This window comes from Camelus ferus, unplaced genomic scaffold, assembly GCF_009834535.1.
Source record: "Camelus ferus isolate YT-003-E unplaced genomic scaffold, BCGSAC_Cfer_1.0 contig313, whole genome shotgun sequence".
Lineage (NCBI taxonomy): Eukaryota > Metazoa > Chordata > Mammalia > Artiodactyla > Camelidae > Camelus > Camelus ferus.
Window position 1 is genome coordinate 1,378,571 of NW_022588524.1, and position 19,825 is coordinate 1,398,395.

Below are 19,825 nucleotides of genomic sequence, written 5' to 3' on the forward strand. Positions count from 1 at the left end.
CGTGGGCTGGCGCGTCAGCTCCAGGGCGGGCCTCACGGGTACATCGCCCCTTTGCAAGGGACAAGATCACTGTCTTCAGGGGTTATCCGTGTGGATTTAGAAAGTTAAAAAAATATATATGCATTAAGAATGGGGAGAAAACTTGGACCTAAATTAAGCAAATGCTCTGCATTCCCCATCGGTGGCCAGGCCCCAGGAGCAGCAGAGGCAGAAATTTGGGGTCCCTCCATCCTTTGACCCCCGAGAAGCCTGTCCTCCTGCTCGGCCCGCCCCTCCACCTGAGAACCCACTGCTTCCGTCTCAGGCAGGACGTAAGCGCGAGGAATCCACTGACAAGGGGTGCTTCTGATGGCGACGGTCACCTCTCTGCAGGGCCCTGAGGAAGGGAGGGGTGCGGTCACTGTGGCTGGAGAGGACTGAGGCTTTCTGAGCTTGTTGCAGGAGCCTGGACTCCAGGCACCCCAAAGGGCAAACCATGAAGAATTCAAAGGAACTCCGATCCAACCACAGCCGGCACAAACACCACCACACCCCTGCTTTAGCGAACCTCACCTGTTAAGCAGAAAAGGGTAAAGGTCTGGTAAAGGTCCCTGTGCTTTGGAGAAACGCCAGAAGCTGTCACGTCCATGGTCAGGTCTGTGCTCGGGGAGCCGTCTCCAGGGATGACCTGGTACCCAACTGGAGGGTGTTTCGTCCAGCTGCCCCTTTGTTCTGCCCCCTAGTGTCTTGGGTCACCCTGCACCCCCACCCCCAGGCCACGTGGTCATTACTCCCCCGTCCTCCCCCTGCTCTCAGAGGGTCTCTTTGAAAATCCATGACCCCCGTGTGTATTCCACTGCTGACCCCGGAGAGGTCCTTTTATTTTTCAACTGGTAAGTTCATTATGAAATCATTCTTGGAGAGATACAGGCCACTGGTTTTCTGCAATTTGCATCACCACACTTTAACTTGTGTTCTGGTCCTCTTGTCTGAGAAATAGATGAAGATTTCTGTGACCTTTATGAGACGGCAGCTCAGACACAGTCTTTTAAACAGCAAAACCGAGAAAACCAATCACCTGACGTGCAAATTCACTGACCCCAGTCTCATCAACCAATTTGGAGAGATAAATCTTGTCCCGAAGGAAAGAGAAACTCAGGGGGACTTGGAAAGTTCAAGGAGATTGATTATAGACAGATGCTACGGATAGACAGAGAGAGAGAGACAGACAGACAGAAATGATAGATGATAGGTAGGTAGGTAGATAGATAGATAGATGGATAGATAGATAGATAGATAGATGGATAGATAGATAAATGGATAGATGGATGGATAGATGGATAGGTAGGTAGGTAGATAGATATATAGATAGATACATAGATAGATAGATAGATAGATAGATAGATAGATAGATAGATAGATAGATAAATGGATAGATAGATGGATAGGTGGATGGATGGATGGATGGATAGATAGATCGATAGATAAATGGATAGATAGATAGATAGATAGATAGATAGATAGATAGATAGATAGATAGATAGATAGATAAATGGATAGATGGATGGATAGATGGATAGGTAGGTAGGTAGGTAGATAGATAGATAAATGGATGGATGGATGGATGGGTAGGTAGGTACATAGATAGATAGATAGATAGATAGATAGATAGATAGATAGATAGATAGATATAATGGTTGGATGGATGGATGGATAGGTAGGTATGTAGGTATGTAGGTAGGTAGGTAGACAGACAGACAAACAGACAGGTAAAGGGTGGACTCCAGCGTCTTGCAGACAGGCTCCCGATTCACCTTTGATGTGCTGTAGTGCCTTCTGCACCTTTCAGTTCCGCGTTGTAACTCAGGCAATTTACTTGAGTTTTACAGGGTTACACGCAGAGTCAGTGCCTGGATGACAACACAGGTGAGAGAGGAAGCCGTGGGTCAGAGGGCCCCGCAGCCCTGAGGCCGGGCCGCAGCCACAAGCCCCGAGCATCTCACCGGCTCTGGACCAAGCGCCCCTCGGTTTGCGTCGGTGTCGGTCCCGGGGGCCACGCCTGCCCTCCAGACCTGGATTTATTTTGCAGCCGCGGACGTCCTCCCTGGTGGGTCCGAGCGGTTGAGCTGCAGCTACTTTCCCCGCCGTGTTCACACTGTGATGGGGGCTCGGCGTGTAGGGGGGGCGCGAAGCCGGAGGGGAGACCCCGCCGTCCGAGTCACGATGCACACGGAGGACCGGAGGCCACGGTCCCTCAGGAACCAGTCTGGGGCCCCCCCGCCGGCACGTGGGACAGCTGTAACGTCGGGGTCTTTGTCTAGCTTCCGTGTTTGACCGCAGCTCTGCAGGGGCCTGCGGACATCGCAGTGAGCGCCCCCAGGACATCTCGCTCAAAGCCTGTAACTCTTAGTGACCCTGCTGATACGGGCTTGAAACCTCTGACCTGCAGAAATGAGACCATGGGGTCGCTCTTCAGGTGCTGTCCCACCCAGCCCACCTGATGGGGTTTCTCCTTGGCGCAGCTTCGCGGGTGAACGTCCCACCCCGCTGCACGCCCCCTCTCCCCCCTCCAGACCAGCCCTGAGCTCTCAGTCCGGCCTGCCTGGGAGCCCCAGGCTGCGCATGGCACTGGGCTGTCCCCACCTGCCCGGATCCTCCACGCAGGTCCCATGACCCTCTCCAAACGTCACCTTCAACCCCAGGGACCCCGTGCCCGCCGCCCGCCCGCCCCCGCCACCCGCTATGGGCACGTTGCCAAGTCTGCTCTGTCCTGCATGTCCTGGGCCCGCCCACAGGAGTCACACACAGTCAGTCTGCCGGCACTGGAAAAACAGATTTATACGGCCCGGAGGCACTTCATTTCCAAAGTGGTCACGCGGGGAGGTAGAGCGCTGCTCGCTCGCAGTTTGCAGGGCTGGGCCGCGGGGTTTGCCCCGGGAACCCACGCTGGGCGGCTGCCGCGTGGGGGCGGCAGGAAGCGGGCCCCCTTCCTGTGCACCTGCGGTCGGCAGGGGGCGCGGGGCGGGCGGAGCCCCGGTTTCCACGTCAGTTTCCACCGGGGCGTGAGGAACCCCCACTTACAGGGCGTGGAGGGGGGAGTCGCTTCGATGGCAGGGATCGTGAACGTATTCGAAACCGAACGTATTCAAAACCAATCGTAATAAAAAAAAATACGTACAGAAGTGCACCCAATAAAACCACCACACAGCGTGTGACCCTTTTGGATAGAAGACATAAAGATTTGCTGGGACACAAAGTCAGAAAAAAACCTTGAGAACACCCAGCTATTGCCTTTCCATGCCAGTTTAATAAAAACTTGTGCCAGCACCCCAAAAACTTGGTGCTCCCCCTTAAAGGCAATATATTTCCCCCCATTTTCAAGCAGAGTGCTACTTTGGGTAAACCAGAGTCTTTTATGCCAAAGACACATAATTATCCGTTCAGTGTATCTCTGTGTGTGTACGTGAGGACACCTGTCTTTCAATAGGATGTATTTTTGTTTTGAAAAGTGCAGCATAGTTTTGGGAAGAGAAATTGCTCAATTTACTAGACTGGGGAGTTCGTCTGTGTACGTGTCGGAGCTGAGAGATTAACGCACTGCTGTCATCCGTGGCCAGTTTAGGACAATCAGCGTGAGCCGACTTTTTCCCTGGCTCCTGGCTGCTGGGTGGCGTGAGCGCTGGACGAGGACCCAGCGCCCCTGCACCGCAGGCATCTCCCCTGTGGCTGCGTCTCGGGGTGTTTGTGGAAAGACGAATGTGCACCAGCAGAGTGAAGACCACGTTCCCGTGTTCTGTCCGGTAGTGAGAGTCTCTGTATTGTGTGGCGACCATTAAACCCATCCTGCGTGCGGCTCGGAGCGCTGAGGCGGCTCACGTGGGCAGAGTGGGAACCAGGACTCGGACCCCCTTTGGGCCGATCCTGAAGCCCGTTTTTGCAGCCAGAGTGCCTCCTCGCCTCCCAGGCTTTCCACAAAAATGGTGATGACAGAACACCGCCTTGGACGCAGACATCCTAAAAATAATCCTGCAAATGTATTTCACGAAGACGCACACCTGTTCCTGACTTAACTCTGGTCCCTCTGCCTCCTCTTCTGTCTCGTGTGCTCCAGCAGTTTACAGATCACAGCGGAGGGCGCTTGGATTCCCAGAGAGCAGGAGCGGCCGGTCTCCCCCAGGCTCAGTGGAGCGAAGGGACCGAATTTAGAACATTCGCGTTTATTAAAAGGAAGTCCGGGCCGTCAGGCTGCTCCCTCTGGGCCATCTGCCCCCTCCCATGGACAGCATGTTCTGGGCAGGACTGTCAGGACTGGAGGTCGCTCCCCACGGAGGCAACAGGACAGATGTCCCATTCGACCCAGTGTGGGTGCCTCCTTCCTTTGCCCCATTTTGCACAGGAGACGCTGATGGGAACACATTCGACATCTGTGTGTCTGAATCCTGCCTGAGATTCAGGCTCTCTTCCTGTGACCTCCTTACTAACTTCTGACCCTGTCTTCCACCTACGTCTTACAAAATTGCAGGGGTGGCCTGTGTTTGTGTCGCCCCCGGGGTGAAATAAAAGCAGAGAGAGTAACGTTTAGGGGAGCCCGAGCTGTGGGGAGAGGGGCTGAGGGCACGTGGCCAGTGCAGCCTCGGGAGGTGTGGATACAAAACACCCAAGAGCAGAATTCGGAGCTTGGCAAACAGATGGCTCCCCCTGTAGGTGCCTCCTCTGATCTCGGTGCTTTTCAGTTGGACTGCTGACCGTGGAGACCCAAGTCACACGGCTCACATCCAGAGGCGAGGGCCAGGCATGCGGGTACCGCTCTGCTGGCCTTGGACTCCAGGTCTGCGGGGGGCGGGGTTGGCACCTTAGCGTCGCAGGGGGGACGTCTGAGCCGATGGGGGGGTTAAAATGCAGAGCCGCCCCCTCCCTTCTCCTGCAGGGGCCCCCGGCACGCTGCAGACAAGGCCCCCATCTTCCGAGAAGCAGCTTCGAGATGCTGGGAGCTCTGGCGGGCGCCCCGGTGCCCGCACTGGGAGGGTGGCCACAATCATCGGGGCCTGCTGGGGTTGGGGTCAGGTGCTTCCGGCATCCTAGCCGTAGAAAAGCCCAGAATGACCAACAGGAGCCTCGGCTGTGGAGCAGCAACGCCTCCTGACAATGTGGACGTCCACCGCAGAACGTCAGCTCACGAGACGTAACTAACGTGCGTGAATCCACTCCCCGGGCGGGGCTCAACTTCCCCGCGTGTGTTTGGGTGAGAATCTTCCGAGATGAAGATTTTTGTTTTTGTTTGTCTTTTTTTTTTAAGAGAGAGAGAGAATTGCTCTTTCTGAAAATAATTAGAATTGCAAGGTCGGATTCAGGTGAAGTCACTCCTTTTCCTTGAAGGCGAGTCGGCTCCCCAGGACGGATGGAGGGTGGACGGACGGACGCATGCCTTCCTGTCTGTCTGGGCAGAAAGGCAGTGCTCGGGGAGGGTCTGCAGTCAACATCCAAGTCTCTCGAGTTGTCAGCCGAAGCAACAGGAGAGGCCCAAGCCAAAATAGCTGATTTTGCCCCTCCAGTGGGAGAAGCAGCGCCAAGCCACCCCCAAAGGATTTACACACATGCGGGGAGCTCTGGGGGACCCCTGGTGCATCCTGGATCTCCTGGGAGAAGGAGAAGGCGTTCCGCTTCTGTTTGGTTTATTCCTGAGTGATGCACAGATGGTCTGGTCTGCAGAGAAATGGAGCGGGGCAGTTTTCTAGATTCAGAAAACCTGGGCTCTAGCTCTAAGCCTGCTAGTTATGACTTGCGTGACCTTAGATCAAAACCTCCCTTCTCCTGGTCTCAGGCGGCCTGTTCATAACATAGCAGGATGTTTGCGAAATGCCTGCCGTGGGGTTGCAGGGTCCAGTGACCCTAACAGGACCTACAGGCCTGGGTATAGGAACATAACCATGCGTGGGTGCACGGAGGGTCCCACGAGCCCACAACACACCTGGGTGACGCTGAAGCTGGTGCTCAGTTGGGTCAAGACCCAGCCAGGCCATGGGCTGACCCTAAAGTGGACGTGGTGGCCATTCCTGCCTCAGACCCTCACGGAGCCCGGGGAGTGCCTCCCTCTCTCTGAAACGCCGGAGTCAGGCCACGGAGGCTCTGGTCTTCCTCACCACAGGTGCTGTCTCCGTGTGATGCACCCTCTGTGAAGAGAACGCCACTGTCTCTCTCAGCACTCGGCTTTCTCATTAACAACATACAGGTTTTGGGCGGGATAATCTGTGATTGCAGAATCTATGATCTGCAGTTACAACCCGTCCCTCAGCCTGAAACCTCCAGGCAGCCTGGCATCGCCACTCTCAAGAAGAATCCTCTACAATAAAACCTCCACTGCTGGTGGCTTCCAGAAAATCTTGACTGCCATCACGGAATGGGGGCACTCCAGGGCTGAGCCAAGGGAATGACCGAGGCTGGGGTCCACCCAGCCTTGTCAGATTCTGTGGACACACTCCAAACGTGCCTTTTTAAAATTTCCTTTATTTGCCCCTGCACCTTGTGCAGTGCCTCAGGCCCCGCCCCCTCGGAGGGCGGGTGTCTCTCAGTAGCCAACCGTTCCATTTTCCTTCTTATTGAAGGGGTTGTAGGGTTTCACAGTTGTGACCATCCGGGACAGCGGGGCCTGGTGACGGAACACGTCGACCACCGTTGCTTGCCGTAAGACGCTAGAACGGGGTGGAGGAAAAACAGAAAGAAAAATAAACGTAATGTAAATAAAACATACAACCTCGTATGTTCTCCAACTCATAGTTACGGGGCTCAGGGTGAAGGCAGGGCGGTGCAGGCCGAGGTCAGAGTTCAGGGAGACGGGAAGGTGGGAGGCACGGAGCACGTGGGCAGGGCTGGCAGCGAACGGGAGAGTGGGAGGAGGGTGGGGGTGGACGGGCCACGTGCAGGGCCCAGAGCCGGTGTCGCCCTGCCCCTGGGGACACCTGACTGCCCTCACACGACGCCCCTGACCTCACGTGTCCTTGGCTCACCTATCCCAGGGCAATAATGACCTACCAAGATTCCCGTGAAAATTAAAAGACCTGAAAATGTCGACTAGGAGGCAAGCGATGCTTTCCAAACACGGCTGATGGCCAGGGCCGTCCGCCCACCGTGGACACGCGTCATGCCATCCGTCTTGAACAGCTGGCTCACACACGCGTGCGCGAGCACACGGCGACGCTTGCGTGCGGCAGGAGTGACAGAGCCCACGGCCGCGGGACCTGAAGGGCCTTGTTTTTGTGCTCTGATTATTTTTTTTTATTACGTCGGGAAAAGAGGCCGTCAGAGTGAGAGCTCGTGATTCTTCCGTGGAAGTGCACCCTGGCCAGAAGGACCGCGCAGGAGACGCTGGGCTGGATGGAGACTGGGGTCCAGGGCGCAGGCCCGTCCCCTCACAGCCCGAGGCCCACAGCATCCCTTCTGACCCACCTCCCGCGCCCCCTCCAATCTCGTCCCAAGTCCCCTTCCTTGCTGCGTGGCATCACGTCTCAGGGCCAAGCCCCGGGGGCTGCTGGTGTCCTGCACAGCTCGCTCCAGGTGTGGCACGGGGACCACACGGCCCTCAGCCCCCTGGTGCTCACAGTCACGGCCCAAGCCGCCTGGCCCCAAACCGCCGGTGTAGACCATCAACCACAAAGGTCCCCGGCAAATGGGCGCGAAGGGGGTTCAAAGGTCCCTCCCGGTCACATCATTCCACCGCAAGATCTGGGGAGGGGCGGGCTGGGAGGACGTGGGGTGGGGGGGGACGGGAAGGGCTGTTCACTTTTTAAAGGCGTTTAGGAGTGAAAGGAAGGGGTGGGAGTGCCGGACGGCAGCTTGGAGTTGGGGGGGGGTCACGTCTGATTTCTCCAGCATGGAGGCCGCTGGCGGGGGTTGGGGGAGCAGCGCTGAAGAGGGCCCAGAGCTCAGCGGGAAGGCTGTGAAGGTTTAGAAAAGTGAGAGCCTGTCTTTCTGGGAGGAAAGGACACAGAACTGCGGTGGGAGCAGACATTCTGATGGGGGGGTGGGGGGGCGGGGGGGCCCGCTGGAGCAGCTCGGGGCCGCGGGAACACAGCGGTGTGGACGCGGCCTCCGCGGGGGTGGGCAGGCCTTTGGGAGACGGGGCCGCAGTGCGGAGAGCGGAGAGGGCGAGCGCCAGCGCCTGGCGCCCAGGAACAGCCGGGCGCATCACGGGAGACCCGGCAGCCACGACCAAGAGGAGGCTTGCTCGCTGGGTTCTCGTGACACTCACCAGAGACAGACCTAGACTCCCACTTCCACTGGAAATTTTTAGCCAAAAAGCAGTATAGTGTCACCAAAAAACAAAATCAGAGCACAGCTTCGTGATGGAGAGCCTCAGAGGCCTCTGGTCCCAGGGCCGGAGGGACGCAGAGCCCGGGCCTCCCTGCTCCAGGCTGCCGTCCCTCTGCTAGAACGGGGCTTCGTCCAGCCGGAGCGTCTCGGGGGCTTCCTCGCGGCCGAGCCGCCCGCCCTCCAGGAGCCGTTGCCCGAGGTGCGCGTCCGCAGGTGGGGGCGGAGACCGGGGCACCCGGCAGAGCACAACCCCATCGCTCACTGTCACTTAGTGGGTGGCCCTTGGGATGCTGTCACTGTTTCCAGAGCCGACGTGCACCCAGAGAACAAGGACCCCGGGGAAGACAGCTCGGGGGGTTCTCAGTCCCCTCCCTGGGGCAGCGGGTGACAGCTGTGTGCGCAGGGCCTGGGGGGTGAGGGCGGGTGGGCCACGGACGTGAACCTGTGGCCTCAACGCTCAGGTTCTCCTGTAACAGTTGCAGTGACGGGGAGGATGAGTTTTCTGCAGAAATAAAGATTTCTTTCAAATGCACAGGGACACTGGGTACCTAGAGGTCTGGTGACTGTGGAAACATTCTAGGCCAACAGGCCGTCGGGGAGGAGGTCTGAGATGTTTGGGGCGAGACGATGGATGGTGAACCAAAAGGTCAGGGATCAGGACCGCTGGCATTCGCCCCGAAAAAGCGGCTTTTGAGTTTGGTCCCTCCCCCATCGTGAATGGTCCAGACACAGCGTCCTCGCAGCTCTTTCTGGACAGTAAGTCTCCACGACAGATAAAAGGCTGCATTTACTTTTGACATGGTTTCTTTGGGTCCTCTGCCTGAAATAAAGCACGTTGTCTAAATTTCCAGCAGCCCTGCCTTTGCAAACAAATTTGTGACATTTGAAAACTGTGTCTTGTGGGGAGGGTGTGGCTCAGGGGTACAGCGTGCACTTAGCATGCACGAGGACCTGGGTTCGATCCCTGGTGCCTCCACTAAAAATAAGTATGTAAATTTAATTACCCCACCCCAAAAAGAAACTTAATAATGTGTCTTGAGAGAAAATCAATTGAATGCAAAGCACTAGCCTTGAAAGCCAGCGACCTCCTCTCAGACGTTTTTCATCCGATGGCCTAGACCAGACGGCTGTCAAACCCACGTTCAGCTCAGGGGACACGGCACTGTCAGCGGGAAGCTCCCCGATGGTCACCACCTGTAGAACTAGGTCGCGCGCCCGGGGCGGAGGGCCCTCTGCACGCAGCTCCCACGACGGCAGGCAGGCAGGACCCGGAGCCGCCTTCCGGGGACCCCACAGTTGGGTGGTGAGGGGCTCCTTGTCTTGGGTCCCAGGAGGAAGCAGAGCCCTGGCCTCAAGCACCCGTGGGACCAACTCCCCTCGTCCCAGATTCACGGCGGAACAACCTCCTCCGTGCAGTCCCCTTTGGTGCCCCACGTGCACCCCCTGCGACCTTGCACGCGGTTTCCTCATCCGTCCCCGCAATAGCAAGATGCTTGCCTCGCTAGAAGCCCCGGCATCTGGGGCGGCCTCAGACACTGGCTGGTGCCCCGATGACCTCGGCGTCCTCACGGACAGCTGCGTGTCCCCTGCTCACGTTTAGACTGTGAGCCCCTCGCCAGCTGGGTCTAATCCTTGCGAACTCCTGGGGCGCCGTAAACACACGGCCGAGCCGGTGAAACATCAGAGTGAGCAGACAGATGAGTGAGCAAGAGAGGGAACGGCCGTGTGAACCACAAACCCTGGTCCAGGGGGCCCTTCGCGGAGCATTTAGAAAAGTCCACTGGGGCACAAGGTCCGACTCGGCCTGAAGGTCACCGCCGGGAAGCCCTCCCTGACTGCCAAGCTCCATGGTCACCCTGCCTTGTCTCCTTCCAAAGCCATGCCCCCCACCCTGCCGAGTTGCTTGAGTCCCCTTCTGCTGTTGGATCTTTTCTGTTCAAACCCTGTGCGCTCAGTGCCTTAAACAGTGCCTGGTCCAGAGTGGATGTGCCATCGGCGTCTGGTAAAGAAATGGATTCTCTACCAAAAAGGAGAAACGGCACCCTTGGGGGAGAGGGGGTGCTGCCTGGCTCCCCTTCCCAGGCACACAGCGACCCACCAGGAGACCTGATTTCCTTGCACCAGCCCGGCGACTGGACCTGGTTAAGCCTGCACGTGCATTTTCAGAGCCGTGTCATCTCGCTTGCAAGGCCGAGGCTTCCATCCGACGCTTTCAAATGTGAGTCACAATGAGCGGTGCCGTGCCGCTCCCCCCAGCAGCTTCGGGGAACGGGGTCTGGGTGACCCCCCCAGCTAACGTCTCCGGTTTTCAGTTTGCAGAATGGTGTCTAATGCATACATATATATATGGCTTCCGATCCGAGATTGTTTCTTATGAAAAATCAGGTGGTTATTCACAAGATGTGAACGCACGTCTCATGTCCCCGGTTGCGTGTTCGGATGATGGTGCAGAAGGAGCTGTGAGTCCGAGATGCAAAGAGGCCATTCACCTAACACGCTTTAAATATCTGAAAATGCTCCTTAAATGGGAAAATGGACTCTCCTGTCTTTTTGGACTTGACACCCTAATTTTTTAAACCACGTAAATTTACTCTTAGGACTTAATTGTTCTTTAATGGAATAACTGTAATTAGGGCCCCCTCCCCGCACCCCCCCCCCAACCCCGCAACAAACCTGAACACGTTGAGTCACAGGACCCACACTTACCTCTGCACTTCTGAATCTGGAGAGGGGGTCGTCGATGGAATATCCGAATTTGCCGGGTGGGTGGCTGCGAAATGAACCTTACCAGCATATCCAGGCATATGTGCAGAGCTAGGGGAAAGAGGTAAAAAGGGGGAAGACAGGAAATGAGAATTGCAATTTATAAAATGGCTGTGGTCCCCAGCACCCGCATGTGACGACCCCGGGGGAGGACGCAGTGTGATTGGTCTTGATCTGTGTAAGGTCTGGAAATTTCCACGGAAATTTTCCGTGCAGGCGGGGGCACTGGGATGCAGAGCGGTGCCGATGACAGCCCTGCTCCAGGACCAGAGAAACTTCAAGTCCATGTTATTCCGCTGTTTGCATGTGCATGTGTTTTGCATGCGTGACTCAGCGCTGGGCTCTGTTTCCTGATGGAGGCGGACCCTCATCCTGTACAGAAGGGCAGGCCTGCGTTCGCACACAGGGAAGGGGGTGGGAGGGATAAACTGGGAGTTGGAGATTTGCAGATACACACTGCTGCATATAAAACAGATAAACCACAAGGTCCTACTGTGCAGCACAGGGAACTGCATTCAATGTCTTGTAGTCACCAGTAATGAAAAAGAACATGGGAGTCCTGCCGGTGCGCCGGCCCAGCTCCCGGCGGCAGAGGAGAAGCCCGCCGTCGCTGGCCTTCTGGTGGGAGGGCAGGGCCGGGTGTCAGTGTGCCTCAGGGCTGCCCCTGTTCAGGAGTCGGGCATCACTTCGGCCTGTCCCTCTTCCCAGGTGATGCACAGACATAACCAAGACTCTGCAGAAGGCCAGGGGACAGCTCCCCTGTGGGTCCCTTAGTCCCCTCGCGTCCTCCCCACACCCCCCACAAGCCAAGGAAACCTCCAGGGACCATTTCCCTTAGGAGGAAATTTCCAAACAGGGCGCTCCAGGGAGGCTGGCCCTTGCAGCGTCAGGGGCCAGGCAGACGGCAGAGGGCAGGGCAGGGACAGCCGAGTGTTTGAGGGGTGGGGCTCCAATCTGGGCCCCTGGGCCCCAGACCTCGGCTACGGAAGGGTCATAATTCCAAGCTCAAGGGTGGGAAGGCAGGCCCTCCGCATGTCCGTGACCCACTGGCTTGTGCACAATGAAACAGGGGACCCCAATGCAGCAGGAGTTAACGGATCTTGTGAGACCAGCAAATTCAGGGAGCCGGGCCTCCCTTCCAAGCTGGCTCTACCGACCCCTTGGCCACTGGGTCACCTGTGGCCGGGACACAGCACGCCGCCTCTCCAGGCACCCTGGGCTCAGAGGGAGTCAGCGAACGGGAAAGCACGTAGTAGCTGAGCACCTGCTCAACTAAACTTAGCTGAAATACAAGCCTTGAAAGGAACAAGAAGTTGACAAGACAGCAGCCCGGTGGGTGGAGAACGCAGCGTGCATCCAGCCCTGGCCGCTGGAGGGATGGGAAGGCAGGCAGTCTGCAAAGTAAGCACTGAAAACTCACGGGGATTTTTCAAAGGTCACGATGCCCAGCTCCCCCCCAGTCCCCAGACACTGATTGAATCGGTCAGGGGTGTGACCTGGGAATCAGGGGCTTTCTTCAAATCTCCCCGGATAATTCTAGCGGGCATCGAGGTTTGGAAGTCTGTGTTTCAGGTCTGGTGGAGGGAGCCGGGGGGGGCGAACCACCACTGTCCCCTTCCAGGCAGTGGCCTTTAGGGCTCCTTGGAATTTTCTCGAAGAATCACAGCTGTGTGTCAGAGAAGCAATTAAAAAAAAAAAAATGGGGCAAGATCATCCAGGCGTCGGTCTCTCCCCTTAAGATTCATTAAAGCTTCCATGCATGTTACAAAGGAAATCCCCTTCCTCTGGGTGACAGGTTTTTTCCACTGCCCCTAGAACACCTGCAGGGTGAAAATGGCTCTCAGGAATCCGCTAAGGAGTCACAGACGGAATCAGGAGATTTGCCAAAATCACGAGGAGGGCTCGACGTGCGACGTCCAGCCAGTTCCCCGTGCCGCGTGGCACGCAGGTTACCGACACTCACCGCTATCACACGTCACACGAGAATAATGACAAGGTATCACTTCGCAGCTAAAAAAACAACACGCACGAGCCAGGCGTCTGGATTACAGGCGAGCTGCTCAGGCTTGAGAAACGAATTCAGTTGTGTAACCAACTGCCAAGTGTTTGAAAACGAAAGTCCTCACCCACGCTGCTCCTAGACCCTGTTCCCTGCAACCCCTTGGCAGCGACATCACAAGGGGACTTTTTTCCGCCTGGAGCGCGCCACGCCGGCCTGGCATCAGGAAGGGAAGGGCCTCTGGGCTCCACCTGCCCACCTGCTGCTGCGACGTGACATGGCTTTTTTTTTTTAAATGGAAGAAGCAATCAATGTTCCCAAAGACACTGTTCCCAGACCGGCTGTCGCTTCAAACCCACTCTCCCATTTACGGGAAACCAAGAGGAGCAGGAAGCCCTCTGCAAGCCAGAGGGGCCTTCCCTTCTGTCTTTGTTCCATGGCTCCCAGCCTTCTGAACGCCTCCTTTTGGGCCCGCTTGCCAAAAAGAAGCCGAGATGGTGCGAACTTGGGGGTAAACTTGACTCAATCACTGCCTCAGTTTGCAACTAATCGGCTTTGCTCAACAAAGCATAATCAAAGAGAAGTTAAATGCCTTGAGAGTATAAGGAAGTGCAGTGCTTCAGTTAGAAGAAGGGGGCCCGGGTGGTGTGGGATTAAGAGCTAAGCAGGAAATGCAGAGAACACGGGAAAAGCACGTTATAGGTGGAAGGTGGGTCACGCACGCGCGCATTAGAATTTCAGCGTGCACGCGACGTCTGTCGGTGCTACAGATGTGACCCCCCACCCAGTGCATCCTGTAGCCCAGCACCCTTTATAACACGGACACGAGGTGGCTCACTTAATCTCACAACACCCGTGATGTAGGTCTCGGTGTCCTGCCCATTTTGCAGATGCAAAAACTGAGGCTCTAGTAAACGTCTAAGTGATGTGCCCGGAGACCCCTGAGCTGGCTGGTGGCAGAACGGAGCCCTACCCAGCGGGCTCGGGGGGGAAGCGCCCCTCAGGCCCAGACAGGAAGCTCTGTGAGGTCAGAGCGGACGGCGGGTGTAGGTTTGTCTAAGCTCAGTTCATTCTGACTCCCGTTTACTGAGAGCTGTTCTCTGCCAGCGGCTGACTGAGGGCGGAAACCGAGCAGGCCTGGCTCCCGAGAACGCTCCCATCAATGAGTGCATTCGTTAAATGCACAACTAGAGGTTTGCAGACCTGCGTGCGGCACAGATCACTGATGCAGAGGAGGAGGGGGGCGTCGGAGGGGGACAGAGGAGGCCGGGCGCAGGGGGACACAGTGACCGGCACAGCCTGGGCCCAGAGCTAAAACCCTCCGAGCCATGGTCTACCCGCGTCGGGGGGCCCGCAGCTCCCTGCGGGGGGCTGGGGGCCGGGTCGCCTGCTGACATCGTGCAGGTGTGGGGGGCAGGGCTGAGGGAAGGGGGCCACAGGGCACACTAAGGTGGGGTGCAACTGCGTTTCTCGGCATGTGATCAGATGCTGGGGCCCCGGATCTGTTCGGGACTTGGTTTCCTCTCGCTGGCCTCGTCCCCTCCTCTGCTCTTGGAAGGGAACGCAGAAACGAGCCACTGCTGAACCCCGGCAAGCGCTCCCAGGCCGGCGGCTCGCCCTGGGGACAGGGCACCGTCCTCCTACGGCTCCCGGAATGAGTGACCCAGGCTCCGGACACCACGCACGCCATCCCAGCCTCCTGTCGGTCTCCTGGGGGTTCAAGCCTGTTGCAGCAGCTCTGGCCTCATCACACTGTTTGTGAAAGTCCGCTGAAAAGGCAGAAGAGGCCCTGGGGAAGGGACCTCCTGTTCACAGCCTTGTCCTAGACCTGTGGTGGTGAGATGTTCTTAAAGGAGCTGACGGCAGGGGAGGACTCCTCTCCCGCCTGCGACCTCGGCCAGCCGCTGCCCAGGTGGGTCAAGTCCTCATCATTTGCTGATGCTTCGTCAGAGACAACTGAGGGGAAGGCACAGATGAAGATGAAACCGTACAAAGTGCTGAAACGACAGACGGACAGCTTGATGGAAGGGGCCGGGCTGCTTTGGGAAACCAAAGGGCAAACGGTGTCTGGAAAGCACCGGGGGCGGGGCCGGGGGCGGGGCCGGGGGGCTTGCACAGCAATCTGCTCTGTCGCCTGGATGGGCACCCGTCCAGCTCGGAGCCCCAGGGGCCTCGCTGGTCAAGAAAAGGATCTGGACCAGCTGAGACACACGGACGTGAGATACTGGGGTTCCATGGCAAAAGAAAGGCCAGGTTCCATTTTCCAAGGGAAGGGCGAGGCTGCATGCCCTGGGGTCCTGGCTGCAGAGGTCAGTGCTTCTCTGTGGCGATGCCTGAATGCAAGGCATTCTGAAACGACATGGAACCACAAAATAAACACCAACAGGAAACAGACTTCGCGTCACCCTGGTCCGTTAAGCTCCTGCAAAGAATACAGCCTTAGTATTTAAGAGAAAGAGAAAAATCAGATTTGGGGAAAAAAAAATGGGGGGGAATCCTTATGTCAGTTTGACTTTAACTTGTTTGCTTGGCACAGATTATAAGTGAGCAGTGACTCGTATCTCTGTCTTTTTATTTTTATTTTTTTTGTAATGCTTACACAGTGCCCCGAGCTTCACGAATTCCTCTTGAATCCAATGGAGATTGTGGATTCCAGTCCCTAAACTGGTCCCCAGTGTTAGGTCCCAGTTAGGAACCTCAGTGGAAACGGACTTAATGCCTTCAGTTCCTTAATTCTAAATATCTCTTAATAACTGGGCATGCCTGCCAAATCAGGAAACATTTTGATTTGAATGAGACAGTTTGTGCAGCAGCTCTGTTTTTAGGCACCGTTCTACAGAAACGGATGCATAACTGTGCAAAGATCTATGTGGAGGTTGTTCATTGCTGTATTTTTAAATAATAGGAAATATTTTTGTAATGAATTGGCCTGTGTGAACGATAACATAGCTCGTAGTGGGATAGCGTGCAGCCACTGAAAACAGATGTTAAGAGTCACGGAAAACGTTCTGTTTCAGCCCCACCCACACAGCCCGCACGCGCATGCGCACACCACGTCGGGCCGGGCCGCTGTCTCCGCCTTGCAGCCAGCCAGGCACGCTGGGGGCAACAGTCTAAAAGGACATATCATGTATCAACTTTCAATATTGGGATTTCAAATGGAAGAGATGGTTTACTTTTTTTACCAACGTAGTTGAATGATTTTTAAGGAAATATGTTACTTTTTACAAACGTACTTGAGTTATTTTTAAAGAAGCATTTTACTTTGTACAAACGTATTTCAACTGTTTTTACAATGAACACATTTGGAAGGAAAAGAAATATGATACTTGGTGAGTTTTAACGCTATTATCGAAGGTGTCCGAGCATCCACGTTGAACGTAAATTCTGGGTTTGTGCTAAGAGGTTAAGATCCCGTTAAAAATTGAAACCTAATTGTAAACGTACATAATACTTCTAGGAAAATGTTTGGCAACATGCTTCAGAACGTTGATATAGTTTGACCCCATTTAATGCATTTCAAGGGATCTCCCCTGTAAATAAATAATTCCAAATCGTGCAGAAGATTCACTTAAAAAGTGTTTGACAGCATCATAGCAAAAATTTTAAAAATGGAGAGAATTTACACATGTAACATAAATGCAATAGCCAATGACAGCACATCTACAAGAATAAAAATTAGGATGAGTTACAATTAGATGCACCCAGGATGACACTGTAATGTGAAGGCAGTAAAAAGTGTACACGGATCAGGCTGTGTGAATATATATGCAAGAAAGATTCAAGACGCATACAACAGATGGAAATATGTCAAAACCTTAATAATGGTGATGGGTTATGCTTCTGTGTGGAACTTTGGCTATGTTTTTATTGTTATTAATTGTTTTCTGTGCTTTTTCCCCCCCTAATAATCAGATTCAGTTCTACAATTTAAAAAAAAAAAGCTATTTTTAAAATTTAGTATAATCAAATGACTTGGTGGCCAGAATACAAAATCGGTTAATGAGGAAAATTTGAAAACATTTGCCTTTTGGGGAAATTGGTGATTCTGACAGGGGAACCAGTTAAGCCCAAGGAGTCAGTAGCCTGGACTCTGAAATGGGACCTCCACTGAAGGAGGTGGGGCGGGCACGGCTCCCCCGCCACGAATAAATGTCATGGTCATGAGCGGAAACTTAAAGATCATACAATGAAGATCTTTTCCTTTAAGGAAGTTTAAGAGGAGGAAGCAGAGAGAGACTCAGGTTTCCTTTTGAATAGGATGGTCCTCTACACGCTGCTTGGCCCAGAGTTAGGACGTTTGTGTCTCTGGGTTCTGGACTTCATGCAAATGGCATCGCACTGTGTGCATTCTTCCGTAATCTGCTCAGTGTGGAACCGTGGAAAAGACAGGACATTTCATCCAGAGGTTCAGGGAGAAAAGCAAGCCAGGGAGAGGCTTGAAATCCAGCAGGGAAGGAGGCCCAGGCGACGAGTGAGGCGGCGAGATTTTAATAAAATACCACTCCCCTCGCCTGGCCCAGGTCACACAGGCATTTACCTCTATTTTAGTTTGTATTTTACATATGACGCTATGCGTATTTTTGTCCCAGTATCTCACAGTAAAAATGGAAAGCATTTCTTTGTGCTAAGAGGTTAAGATCCCGTTAAAAATCGACAACTAGAGTCCCAGGAAGAAAACTTTGCAGCCTCGGGGGCCCTCAAGTGTCCACTCTGGGTAAGTACAGTTAGCGTCTTCAATTCTTCCGCAGGGTCCACGCACAATTTCCCAAAACACAGGCGGGGCGGGAGGGCCTGCTTCCCGATTTACTCAGATTATAAAGCAGCTGCCGGACTGCTCTCCACTCTCTTTGGAGAATGACCGGAAAGAACACCCTCTGAGTCTTTTAAGAATGTTTCGTAAAACGTTCCAAAATTCAGACGCACATTGCAAAGAAGAAACTGTCTAAATTTTAATGCCGGGGGCATATTTTGAATTGGTTTTATCCTCATGTCCTTTCTTAAAAATTTTTCAGAATTACTACATTCAACACTACCAGTTTCCCTGCAGAAACTACAGAAGGACCAAACCAATACACTCTTCCTCAGACCCACTCCATCCTGCTTTGTGTTAAAATTACTGGTGTGCACAGCTTACCGGCCCTTCAGATTTTTAAGCTATGTGAAGGCAAAGTCTTTCACACAGTGCCTGGAATATTTATGTACCCATTTCTTTTTCTTTTTTTTTTTTTGTTGAAATAGATCAACTTATTTAATTCATCAGAGCAATAAGTTACAGAAATATACTTTGAAACAAAAGTTAGTTTTGAAAAATACTTTAGTTTAGCTAAGGAGTCCAAAGAATCAGAGAGTCAGAATTCCCCAGGGGGAAAATTCAAAGTTATTATAGCATGGTGGTGGAATACTACTCAGCCATAAAAAAGAATGAAATAACACCATTTGCAGCAACATGGATGGACCTGGAGAATGTCATTCTAAGTGAAGTAAGCCAGACAGAGAAAGAAAAATACCATATGATGTCACTTATACGTGGAATCTAAAAAAAGGACACAAATGAACATATTTACGAAACAGAGACAGACTCACAGACGTAGAGAACAAACTTATGGTTACCAGTGGGGGAGGGAAGTAGGAAGGGATAAATTGGGACTTTGGGATTTGCAGATACTAACTACTAAATATAAAACAGATAAACAACAAGTTTATACCGTACAGCACAGGGAACTATATTTAATACCTTCTAATGGCCTGTAACGACAAGGAATATGAAAAGGAATATATATATATATATATATATATATATGACTGAATCACTGTGCTGGACACCAGAAACTAACACAACATTGTAAACTGACTGTAACTCAATAAAATAAAATAAAATAAAATAAAATAAAATAAAATAAAATAAATTATAAGATGTAGGCTAGGTCTGAAGGACAGCCAATGTGAATTCAACTAGTTGGTTTTGTGGGTACAACTGATGGTTTAAAAAAAAAAAGAAATCAATTAATATTTAAAATACATTCGAGATTCACACTGCAGTCCTGCAAGATCTTTCCTGAGAGCTTTTCAGTCATTGCAGAAATCGATGGTATCAAATTCCCAGTGGTTTAAGGACGAGAACCCAGGACTGCAGCTTGCGGTCATGGGCCATTGCGAATCCTGGGCAGTGACTTCCCAGCCTCGGGGTCTCCACTGGTAAACACAGAATGTCACGCTGCAGAGGCCCAGGCTAATGCTGGAAGCTGCCACCTCCTCTGTGACCAACTCCAGCTCTTACAGAGGACGGGCAGCTTCCATCCCGACCCAGCTCAGCATGAGGACTCTGCTGATTCCTTCCTGCTTAGCAAAGCCGGTCGCCGCGTTTCCCCCCTAAGAATAAAGGGAAGTGACCGTAAGAGCAACTCACCGACTCGCGGTTGTGCGGAGAATTTCCGAGCTCCGGGGCTTGGCGAGGGACGTGATGTCGCCCCAGGGGTTGTCAAGGTCATCGGCATCTGTAGACTGCACACAGCCACTGTCAGGATGAAAAGAAAAGATGTGTGTGTGGTGGGGGGGGGGGTTAGAACAAACAGAAAAAAAAAAATAGATGAACATATCCTAACTTACAGAGGAAATCTTGCCAAAATAGATCAATACATAAAAAATGAACCACGATGCTGGAACAAAAAGGAGGTAGACTTCAGATTTTTCAGAGTAACAGCTGATCTTACGTTTGAGCCAGAGTGAGAGGGACAGCTGGTTTGAGATTCTGAGCAGAGAGGCCGCTGTCCTGCA

At 53.6% G+C, this 19,825-nt stretch overlaps 1 protein-coding gene across 1 annotated transcript in view; it reads right to left on the reverse strand.

Annotated features, from left to right (window-relative positions):
- Positions 1-6,471: 6,471 nt before the first annotated feature.
- Positions 6,472-19,825, reverse strand: part of SPATA48 (spermatogenesis associated 48) — a 35,366-nt gene continuing 22,012 nt past the window's right edge. Inside the window, 3 exon segments of the mRNA XM_032476280.1 lie at positions 6,472-6,668; positions 10,993-11,100; positions 19,458-19,565. Coding sequence (XP_032332171.1) covers positions 6,545-6,668; positions 10,993-11,100; positions 19,458-19,565 — 340 coding nt within the window. The 3' untranslated portion in view covers positions 6,472-6,544.